The 12107-nt window shown below is 47.0% G+C and overlaps 2 protein-coding genes and 1 non-coding gene across 3 annotated transcripts; all 3 read left to right on the top strand.

The window, feature by feature from the left end:
• Window positions 1-2995: 2995 nt before the first annotated feature.
• PHYSODRAFT_434015 (hypothetical protein) lies at window positions 2996-3220 on the top strand (the record flags this gene model as incomplete). Its single annotated transcript, XM_009539693.1, has 1 exon — window positions 2996-3220. A coding segment is annotated over one exon (225 nt), but the record flags the coding sequence as incomplete, so codon positions are not given.
• Window positions 3221-3863: 643 nt separating this feature from the next.
• On the top strand, window positions 3864-4061 carry PHYSODRAFT_435032 (hypothetical protein; the record flags this gene model as incomplete). The annotated part of the gene is made up of 1 exon (XM_009539692.1): window positions 3864-4061. A coding segment is annotated over one exon (198 nt), but the record flags the coding sequence as incomplete, so codon positions are not given.
• Window positions 4062-11220: 7159 nt separating this feature from the next.
• Window positions 11221-11293, top strand: PHYSODRAFT_t1550. The gene has a single exon. It is a non-coding gene; the product is annotated as a tRNA-Arg (tRNA).
• The last annotated feature ends 814 nt before the right edge of the window (window positions 11294-12107 follow it).

Genomic DNA, 12107 nt, shown 5'->3' with positions numbered 1-12107 from the left:
AGTAGTGAGCCAAAATAGGCCCATTACTGTGTGGCCTGTATGCCACACAGTAGTGGGAATAAATAACGGGTTTTTACGAATAGAAGACCCCTACTATTAGAAGACCTCCCGCAATTTTTCAAGAGTGCTCTAGAAATAAAAGACCGCTACGAATAAAAGACCTGTTTTAGAGTAGCAATGCCAATCCGGGTCTACTTGAATCTCAAACGAGCTCATGTTGTTTTGATGCAATATAATCGCTGGATGGAGGTTTCTGGTGCAGCGGGGGTTGAAGATGCACAGTACGGGATAAAACGATGCCAAACAATATGAAGCGTGTGTTGGCGCCGATATAGCTAAGCAATAGTAGTCCTCTTTCGAATAGTAACCCCCCTGTCTCAGCCGATCAGAATTAGGAGGCTACTGCTAAATACAAGGCCGACCACTATTCGTAAAAATCCGTTAGATAGCAGAATATTCCCAGCAGAATTGTCCGGTCGTTTGGTTGTCCGCCGTAGACTTGGTTTTGCTCTTGTGCTGCAACAAGGTTTATTGTACTCCTCAGGGATTCTATTGCGCTCATCATATTTTGTCCCCATGCTGTCCGCGAAATAGGCTCGTTAATTCAGCGTCAAATCGCTAAAGAAATCACTAAGCGGCATGTCCTGAGCGAAAAGCGCTAGGCCAAAGACAGAAAATCATCACTTGGCGGGCATATATGCTATTCCAGCTGTAGCACAGCCTAAGTTACAGCCTGCTTCAGACTGGGATACGTTGTTTTACCATAACCGAACGAGCCTAGCTTCGATGGTATTGGGCTACACAGGTAAAATCACTATTGTGCCTTTGTTAAATTGGCAAATCAAACAGCATATAAGTCAGCGATTGATTGATTATTCAGGAAATGTACTATCCAATGAGATAGAAGGAGCCGCACATCCAAAAATATATGACAAGGCATGTAATGACTTGAAGAGAGGCAGGTATCGGGGCAGCCCGATACCCGTGCATCTCGCAGCTCAAAACAGACAGCCAAACTACCAAGTACAACATTTCAAATACGACCAAGACCCCAAAAGTCCGAAGCTCACCTCTTCGCCTGCCCTGGAGTGCTGCTTCGGCAACAAGCAGGAGCTTACTATGTGAAAGGAAAGGCTTCGCGCGCACACTACCGGATGTACCTAACAAAGTTGCTAAAAGAGGAGAAACCGGCCGCCAGGGTCCTAATGGTTACGATGGTCGACCTAGAAACCAGTCGTCCACGATGTGACAGAGGAAGGGGTGCGTGACGGGCACTGAGAGTTGGCGCACTGAACTGACCCCGCACGGCGATGCAGTACCTGTTCAAACAGGCGCTGCCGAATGGGTCCCTCTCCACTTTCCCGGACACTGTCCTGAAGATGGGTCCATGTGGACTTCTAGAGCAGGTTTATGGCCTGGGAAATGTGACGGCTCATCGAGCTGATGAAGCTGCGGGGTCGTGTGCTAGTCTCTAACTGGAAGAATGCTGAGCCTCTGTTTGCTCGGCTGAAGAAGCTGAGGAACGAGATTATCAGGAGGACTTCGGTACTAGTACGTTAGGAGATGGTGACTGAGGCATGGCTATGCATCGAAGTCCTGTCGCAACTACTTAGTGGACGGCGGGTGAGTTATGTCTCGATGACGAACGAAATAGTAACTGTCGCCAACGTGGCCATGGGGCGGAGACGTGTGTTTAGCGACAAATCGCGTCAAGAGATGAACCCTTACATCGAAAAGAAGAAGATGGCGAGAATCTGCTCAGTCCATCATACAGGTTTGAAGCTAAAGGGCACTGAAGGTATGGAGTACTTATACCGCTTTGATTCAGTTCCGTTACCGATGCGCATACTGGATCTGAGAGCGGTCAAAACAGACATACGACGTCAATATGATGGTTATCTAACTATGTCAAAGAGAATGGTACTGACTCGGTCAGTGTGGGGCGTAGATGCAGGAGCTGGTCACGCAATAAGAACGAATCGAGAATGGTTCAGCTGCCTAAAAAGAGGTACACGCCACACGTCCATGAATGGCAACAGTATAAAGTTTAGCAGTTTGATTGGGCTTCTAATAGCTCGTGCGCTGTGTCCTATGCGCGATGGAGTTGCGAGGCACTGGCCAAGCATGAGGGATGGCGCCATTCCGTCCGGTACGGGCTCGGTACGAAGAAATCACGAGATTTTTGCATTTTAGTGACAACAAAAGCGATGAAGCGCATCACGATAAAGCATGGAAGATTCGTCCGATCCTGCAGTTGATCGAAAAAACGTTCTGAAGTGGGTCCCTGTTGGGTAGAACAGTATCCTTTGATGAAGGTATGGTGCCGAACAAGAGCAAATTCAACCCGATCCGAGTATACAACAAGGAAAAGTCCAACAATTGGGGCACAAAATAATATTTGACTTGCTGCCCAGCCACTGCGTACTGTGCAAGGTAAGCAATCGTAACTGATGTGGTGCCAACGAAACCTAACTCTAACGCTGATGTCGTTTAACCGACAGATTTGAAGTTTACTGTGGAAAAGAGAAGGACAGAGTGACGAAGGGGAAAGTTGGGCCAACCGCAGTTGTAAGAAACATATCAAAGGTTCTACACGGTCAGCCAGCTAAGCGTCTTATCGTCACCGACAACTTCTACTCATTAGTGGCACTGCCGCTAAAGCTGCTCTCTATGGGGTTATATCACGTTGGAACCGTCCGGACTAACCACCTTGGTTTGTGTAAGAAGATCCAGTATACGCAGAAGAAACGACCAAAGAATATGCGGCGACGGTCATATCAAATTGGTCAATCCAAAGCCCACCCAGGGCTTGTAGCGCTGTCATGGATGGATTCTAGGCCCGTGAATATGTTGGCAAAGGGCTGCAGCACAAGTCACACAACCGTTCTACGAACGGAGAAGGGTGCAGAATTCTGATTTCACTTCGAATATGCCGCGGGGGGATATTGTGAACATGTCCGCGGCTGAGCACACGCACCAGATGCAGTAAGTTACTGAGCGATACTCACTGCAGCGCAAGAGAAGTCAATTTATCTGCAAAGTGTCTTCATTGATGAGCAGCGGAAAAGGTTCGGAAACGACGTACACATGCCCCAAATGTAGTGAAACATTCGGGGGAAGGGTAGCTTTGTGCAATGTCGTTCGCCGACTTTCTGAAGGGAAAACCAAGACTTGCGCACAGATATGGCATGATGTGTGGGAAAATGGAACTCAACTACCTGTCAACTACGCGAAACACATTCTATTCCGGAGAAGCAAATGTGTTTCGCAAACGAAAGCGAGATGAACAGGACGGCAAGGACGATAGCTAACTCCCTCTCGAGAACTTTGATATATGGAGTATCTACTAGCTGCGTGGTTTTACCATCGGTGGAAAACTTGAGGTTGAATTATTGTATAAGAAAAGCAAGAGAAAAACATTCATTGATTCTTAGCAGTTTGGGTTACTCTAGCTGAGCGTGCATTTAGCGGCAGAATTGTTTTTTTTTACAGAAGCCTAACAAATCGCTGCGTCCTGATGAACGGCCGAATTTGAGCATGCCTATCGGTGTACAACGCCGCTAAACGGATACTTGTTCAAGAAGCTCCGTCACGATCGACGCGACCTCTTGCAGAGGGAAAGTGTCGTTTTCGACCCATCGCGATCGGTAACAGCGGCAGACGATGTCTGGAGTTTCCGCTTCCTGCTCTGGCAAGATCAAGACATATTTGTTACCATAAAGAATGCGAGATCGACGTATACAAATAGGGTAGACATACCGGGTTTGCCGTCAGGTAGGTTCCAATCCTCGCTTTAAGCCGCGCATTTGCCTCGCGCTGAAAATTTTGGCGGGGGTCGATGGGATTACCGGTCTCGGTAAAGTAGGATCGTCCGAGCTGCGGAGGCGAACCTCTTCGTGAGCGCACAGAAGCTTGTCGTGGTTGTGTCTCAAGACCTCGATCGGGCTGTCTCGCCCCACATGATCCGCAATGGACTGAGTATTGCAGGTCTGATTGGCAACTCGGCAGGGAAGGAGCCGTACCTGTCCAAACATCGCCGCCAGCTTCTTAAGAAATACGCTGGTATGACAAAGTCGAACTGGGAGCGGGTGCTCTCCTCGAACGAGGCCTCGGTGGAGATCCACGGTACGTCGGGGAGAGTCTCCGTTTGACGCCGCACCAACGAGGCCTTGTCCGAGAAGTTCAGTGTCGACATTAAAGTCAAGCCGCGTGTCTCTCATCTATCGCCGGCAATAGGAGACTTCAGAAAATCACGTAAATCACATTTTGTCGCAGTTTGAGAGCAATTTTGTGTTCACCTACACCTAGATTTGCGTTGGGAATGTGGGCGCCTAAATCATCAGCAAAATGCAACCACAGAGTAGGCAAGTTTAGGTGACAGCCAATAGTCAACAGTGAGGATTATACCATAACTCCTTAGTGGAAACGCAGTAGAGATGACGAGCTATCCGGTGATACGTATTACAAGGTAGGAACACGATGGTAAGTGCATCAAATAGCATTAGCAAAATCAGTCGCAATTTGCGGAGACTCCAAAATCGTCTCTGCAAATTGCGACTGATATTGCGAGCACATCGGCGCATTTTTCTACAGGATTTGCGTTTGTCGAATTTGCGATTTGCGCGATTTCCTGAAGTCCCCCAATGGAAGCTGAGGTGTGGATGTCCCCGTCGACCGTGTCCACTACTGTTTTTCCACCTAACCAAGCAGTATACTGTGGACCGAACCGCTTCCGGGCCATGGATATCGCGATCTACAGCAGCCCGGAATTCGTCTAGACTGAGAAACGGTTAACCGCCTAGAAACAGGATTCTTCGTGTATAGTTGGTGTTTGAGGCTTAGAAGACAACGATGTGACGAGGCTAGAATCTACGGGCCCATCATACCTTCCTCGTGGTTGGAATGCTAAAGCACTACTCAATGTCGACGCTAACTTGGTTCATCCCAGCGTATGGTCAGGCACTTGCCTCCCTAATCATGTAGGATTAGACTAATGAGGTTACAACGTCTTAAATACCGTGATCGTAGGGTCCGCATCCGCCGGAGAATGTGTGGCCCTCCCCCAGATCGCATCTGAGCTGTCAGTCGTGGCGTTCCTTCTCGGGTCTCGTTATCTGCACTTGACTGTCTTGAGGCTACTGGTGCCCAGCATCATAACGCGCCTTGTTAGTTTTCGACTCCTTTTCATCTGCGCCTAGCGCTCGGCCACAACCTTGAGACTTGAGCGTCGTATTCTTCTTTGATATAGACTGTAGTACCTTGGTCCTGTCGTGCGTTTGAATTGTTTTCGTGGAAGGCGCAGCACTCATCGCGCGCAATGTAGTGGTCGGTTCAGCTCGGAACAGAGCAAGAGAGGTCGCAACCGGTTGCGGCGGTTGTCTTCCTGCCCCAATGGTGGGCAGCGCAGTCGTCCAGTGTCAACGTAGGCGCAAGCGGCAAGCCGCCGGCGTCATAGGCATCACCCGGAAGCAGTGCTGCTTTGTTCAGGCAATGGGGACAGCACACTTTCGCAGCTAATCTCAAGAAAGCAGACGTGCATTGACGACTACTACGTGGGCTTTTCCGAGGAGAAAGAGCGTCAGTTGTTTGAACGGGTTATCCATTTCGTCTGTTGATGGTGCATTTTATGTCAAAACCCACATGATCTGCAATCTGGTCGGGTGAAGAACCAGTCACGACCAGGTTCTTCTGGTTGTGCAACCTGGCTAACAGTCCCGGACAGCAAAAGGGGGTCTTTTTGAGTTTTGGCAGCCTTCGCACTCGCGGGGGGTTTCGGTCCCTGGCTTTGATCAATATACACCGTGTTAAGGATGTATACTACATGTTAAAAGTATGCGTATTTGATCTAACTATTGCCTTCCGTAAGTACGACACATTTCTATAACCTGCGGGAAACTAGTTGACACAGACAGACGCACATGTTGTCTAAGACGCCCTCGGATGGGTAGCTAAATTTCAACAGGGTGTATATACTACAACTTGCAGTGTCCTTTTCATTGATGGTGAACAAAAATCAAACACAAGGGCGGTTTTATGCTGGAAGTATCCTATGATTGCATCCCAACATACCAGGCTATGCATGTTTTGAAAACAAAAAAACTGCTGTGCCTAGCTAGCAACCAAGTGACACGTCTTCCCAACCGCGGGCTAATGGCGTCTTAGCATTATTATAGCGCACGTCCTGCTCGGTTTCATTGAATTGGGCCACCTCCCCAGGCTGCATTCTCTCTGAGGGGTGCATCCTAAGAATCAATCAGAGCGTCGTTGTCCGTCGGTCGGTATCAAAATCGTCACGCTTATTCACTAGGTACGAATCCCTCTAAATACGATTTGCTGCCGAGCGCAGCGAAGGCGGCCCCATTACAAGCTGCCGAGTGAAGCGAAGGCGGCACCCGCGTGCGTTCTAGCGGGCCGCCCGGCCCGTCCTACTGCATAATTACTAATAACACTGCAAGTAGTGCAGCGAGCGGAACGGGGGCAACCATATTACCCCCGCTGTGCCGCTAAGGCCACATACTATTATTACCAACCTTTACGATATTAATGAGCAGTAGCAGCGATAGCGGGGCTCACCCAATGATATAATACATACTTACAGTGCGAGTATGTAGTACGTTATGGAAGGGATAAACTGGGTCAGCCCTACTACTTAGTAGAATAGCACTGTAGCGAGGTTGATATAATATAAACACATAGTAAGGGATGATAGCGCATAGCAAGCGATGGCAGCGCGTACTAAACGATAGCCGGGCGAGTACATGCAGTACAAGGGAGTCTGAAGGGGGGTGATCGATATTTCCATCATGCTCAGCCTCGCTTTACTATATTTCTGTAGACACCTTATAGCTGCTGTGGTACTTGGCTATTTTGCTAACTCCTACTATTAATTAAAATAGGCCCACCGCGGAGTAGCAACGATAGCTTCGCTTGCCGTACGACTTATAGTAAATACACTGAAGCGAAATTGGTTTAACATAAATACATACTACGATATAGATATGGTTCGCCGCGTAGTTAGCGATATCAACATGTAGTAAGCGGCGACTGTTTGTAATAAGCAAAGCAGTGCGTAGTAATATATAGCAGTGCGAGTACATGTAGCGGACGAAATTGTTACTGACACGCATAGCACACTTTTACTGTAATACTTGAGGGATGGATATATTATAGCTACAGCGGCTTCATCTTGGGGCGATTTTTCGTTACTCTTGCTTGAGCGTGTTTCGCATAGTTTTAAGATACAGTATGTAGCGGTAGGATTATGCATTAGTGGGGTAGTAGATATTATGACATTCACTGAGCGGGAACTTTTTGTCATAGTTTACGCTGAGATTCCCTCTCTAACCATGTTATTGTGGGAAACTGTATTAGCATAACGCAAAAGTGAATTCATAGTTACGCGGTGCAAGGTTCTTACTTTCAATGTCTTAGCTACTATAAATGCAGACAGACGCTAAAATGCTAATATTTGCTGCGTAGTAGAATAATAAACTGATAGCCACATTAAAAAAATGAGTGTTGAAACAGGTTACGTAGAAGTTTGTGCACCCCGCAGCTCCAAAGACATTACGGGCCAAACGAAAGGCTGAAGCGACGTTGTATACTCGGTATTTTAATAAAACATACTTAGTAGATTGCAAACTAAATAACAGAGAGCTATGGTTGCGTGACAAACTCAAGAAAAACACGTACATAGACTTCATTTGGCACGTCGTACAAGTGATAATGTTTTACCCTGCAACATGCATCTACCCATAGTCACTCCGACGTGGGAATAGTTTTTTAAGCTGATAGCAGCCACGTAACGTTACTAAGAGTACTTCCGTCACAAAAAAACTCTTACATGCACACAATCGAAATGAATAACATTTGAACTGGATAAAAGCCCACCGGAGCGAAGCGGAGGTGGGCGGCCCTATCTACTGCAACTAACCACATAACTACCGCCGCGTAGCGGCGGCGCTCGGCTAGTATTAATACCTACATGCGCAATATAACCCTTACAGAGCAAAATAGAGTGTCTACGGTGTTCATTCTTGCCAGATTACCTCTTCTTTTACATACCCTGGTATATCGGATGAGATTCATCTTGCATTTCGAGCCATTATGTACAATCATGTATCATATCCTGTCTGATCTGATCAGAGTACCCAGGGCATAGTAGGGGTAGCACTGTCTCATACGCATGATGGGGAGAGCGGTTCCTGTTAGCAATCTGTTAGCAATCAAATAATCAGTCTAATCCACCATTCTCTGCAATTCCTACTCGTTCTTTGTGCATATTTTTACCTACACCTGTGCATTTCACGTAGAAAAAGACGTGCTGCTCTTTTTCATAACATGTAGTCATATACAACGTATGAGTGCGCGGGGGGGGGGTTAATCTCCGAATTTCGAGGTGCTGTTTCGACCAATCGATATATCTCGTTGAGGCACTTCGCCCAATCACCTTAGTAGCTCACAGGTATCAAAAGTAGATTCATTTTAGTCTCAAAAGCCGATGGTCGGGGTCAGCGCATACTAAAATCAAGTCCAACATTTCCGGACGGTCCAAAAACCAGTCGAAGTCAGGGGGGCAGGCCTCAGAGGCGACTAGCGCCTCAACAACAACGGATATGATGGTTTCCGTTGCGTGAGCAGGTCTAGACATCATGTACACATACGTATTGTTATTGCGTGCAGGGCTCGGTCGTGAATACTAACTACAGGGCTCGCGAACACCTTCGAGCTACTCCAGTCGAGCTGTTGTGAGATGCAATAATGATGATTTGCAGGAACCGGAAGTGACTCAAGGAAAGGCATTCTTCTCTGTCCCACGAAAGTATGGGTAGCTAGGTTTTTTTGTGTACCACACAACGAATGTCATTAGCCACTTGACGTTAGTTACGGCAAAATTTGTTTTTTGTGCAATGATAGCACACTTGATTAGAAAAACCTCGTTGATTTTGAAGCGAGAAATCTTGCTTAGCAGGCCTTTCCACAAGCTGTAATTGGACCGCCAAGCTAACATTGTCAATAGCAAATCATCCTGAAATTTCGATGAATTATCGCTAATTTTTGATAGAATTACGAAAACAAACCTACGGAGGACTAAAATTGCTGGCAGAAAAAGCGTTGTGCCTCCTTCAGTTCTCACAGATAGTGGGCAGCAAAAATCAGGCGTTAGCGCCTGCCTCTAAGCTTCATGATAAGGCCTCACATGGTCAAAAATCTTAAGTAGAAGCGAAGATAGAGCACAATTTCGAAATCATCATACTTTCGTGGGACAGAGAAGTAAAGTGTTTTGCTTGGCCATTGCGCAGTAAATTTTAGTGTGCAAACCTCCGTGTTTGCCCTACTTCTTAATGTTTTCACTACAAGAATTCGAATCTACCAACTCTGGTAAATGATTCTTAGACGGAAATTGTCGGACAATCGGCAGACATAGCAAATCGTGTGATATAAATTTAGAGAAACCCTCGGTGATTAGAAGGCTTAATGCCAGGACCAAGCGGCAGGTACATGTACTTATCGTAAGTAGGCTTCACTTGTTGACGACGAATAGCTCGCACCAATCTAAGGTTTTGTGCCTCTTCCGCAGCAAGTTCCTCACAGCAGCCTGCCTACACTTGACCAGCCTCAAGCGGCCGCAATGTCGGTTGCGCACTCTATCGGCCCACTGCAAAGATGTAGTTCAGCGAAGTTTTAGGGCAGCGTCGTTCTCAAGGTGCACCAATAGATACCAAAGCTTACTTCACTATTTTGTAAGATGCATGAATATTGCGTCCATAAAGTGGCAGTTAGCTTACCTGCTTGTCTTATTGCCCCACCCCAGACATGACGAACAGGGCGATTGGGAAGTTTCGAAGTCCCCAGCTACGCGACTATATGAATAAGAGCAACCATCACGCAAAACACTGTATAAACCAGGTCTAGAGCTCGCATTTACGCGCACCCTTAACTAGCTGGTGCCTTGGGCCCTAGTCAGCTTCGTCGCAAACATCTTGCTCGTTGTCCACCCGACGTTCAAATAGCTTGAATAGTCCACACTGCGCGTGTCAACAGCGACGTCGCTCAAATGTATCAGCGTATCCTCGCTGAGCGCGGTAAGCCAGGTGACGTAGACCCCCGCAGCTAGACTTTTGCATGCAAGGAAGGGGATGAGGGGCCCTCCCTAGTCGACGAGGTCTTAATATGCGCTCGTGGTTTTACAGGGAGCGCGCAGCAGCGTCACTGAAACAAGCAACAAACTGTGTTTCTTTCTAGTTATGATGCGTCATGCCCGAAAGCGGCAGTCGGAGTAAATGGTCCGGCAGCAGACAGCGACTCTGCTTTGGGCCTAGTTATACTAATGGACCAAGCCCAAAGCCATAACAGTACCAGTAAATTATTACAATATAGTCCCAATGTTACTGTATTCCCATTGCGATTGTATTTGTGTCTGACATTTTCTGGGCGAATCGAGATTTGCTATTGTCACCACCCGTATATACTGTGGCCTGCTTCAGAAAATGTCGGACGCTATGTCTGACTCTTAACAGGATGACGGGTTGATTGTCTGACAGATTCTGGGGAATGTGGTTTTGGACCCCTCTATGGTGTCCGGGACTGTAAGCCATGGTTTTTGTAAAACCAGCAAAAACCAAAAGCAACCACCTGCCACCACTGGCGTCATAGGCATCATCCGGAAGCGAGTGCGAGCAAACACACACACACCGTGTGTGTACAGATAACGCTTTCCCTTCCGTGTCCGTTAGATCTCTATCTTCAGCAGTTAATGGATCGCCGAGATCTTTCCTTGTACCTTGCTGCCCAGAACTGCCAACGCAAGCTCCCACTGCTTATCACTTGTGTGTGTGTGTGTGTGTGTGTGTACACGCGCGCGCAAAACCAGTTTATTCGAATTGAGGTCGAATTTAACATGCTGTAGGGGAGTTATCCGGGCTACAGGGTTATTAGGATTCAAGCTTTGCTAAGTAATCTAATATACCTTACCATCTGATCTGGCAAACTACTTCTACAAAAAAAGAAAATCGAACGTTGAAGGGGGGAAAAGCACACTTGCGCCTGTGCTATATTAATCGACCAACCCCAATATTATCGTAGATTTATTTGTGTGCTGGTCACTGATATGCAACGGTTAAACCTGCCCACGCAATTATTTATATCTGCTGTCTGGGTACAGCTAGCAAGTACTTTAATAAGAATCTATACTATAATTTCTTTCCCTCAAATTTCGTAGCGCGGCTGGCGCAATGGATAGCGTATCAGACTTCGAATCTGGGGGTTGCGGGTTCGAGTCCCGCGTCGCGTACACCTTTTTTCACGTTGCCTCGCTTCACGCACGAGCTCAAGTTTTCTCCCAAAGGGTTTGCTTTTGGGAATAAGGCCTGATTGGGAAGCAAACGGGTAGCCGTTTACCCACGGATTCAGGTTACAGGCGTTACGTAAGGTTTATCTGGAATTGATTGATTCAAGAAAAAGTGCCTTTGCAAAGGAATACGCGCTGTACGTGACAGCTTACCGTGATAAGCCATTCATGTTGAATCTTATTAGGAAACTCGTTAGTACTGTATACCAGAGGTGTGTGATTGGGTGGGTGAGTGGGCGTATTATATATTTTCGAGAAATGCAGTCCAGTTCAGGTGCTACCTTCCGCTTCGATACAGTCTGGTGCAAAAATATTCCCGCACCCTAAAAATTCCTATTTCTTGGGGGCTGGTCAGGCTGGCTGGTGCTGATTCTTGGTCCGGTGAGCGAAGGGGTAGTCGAACTACTCGGTTTTGACTCTGTCTGCTTTTTGTCATTTTGTACAAAACATAGGCACTTTACTCAAAACCCGAGAACAATCTTGGCGATTGAGTTCTCGGGTTCTTGGCGAATTGGCTAGGCACTTTACTCAAAACCCGAGAACAATCTTGGCGATTGAGTTCTCGGGTTCTTGGCGAATTGGCTAGGTACTTTACTCAAAACCCGAGAACAATCTTGGCGATTGAGTTCTCGGGTTCTTGGCGAATTGGCTAGGTACTTTACTCAAAACCCGAGAACAATCTTGGCGATTGAGTTCTCGGGTTTTGAGTAAAGTGCCTATGTTTTGTACAAAATGACAAAAAGCAGACAGAGTCAAA

The sequence above is a fragment of the Phytophthora sojae genome (assembly GCF_000149755.1).
Source record: "Phytophthora sojae unplaced genomic scaffold PHYSOscaffold_14, whole genome shotgun sequence".
Taxonomy (NCBI): Eukaryota; Oomycota; class Peronosporomycetes; order Peronosporales; family Peronosporaceae; genus Phytophthora; species Phytophthora sojae.
The sequence above is the reverse complement of the archived record's forward strand: the minus strand, read 5'-3'. Positions and strand labels throughout refer to the sequence as shown.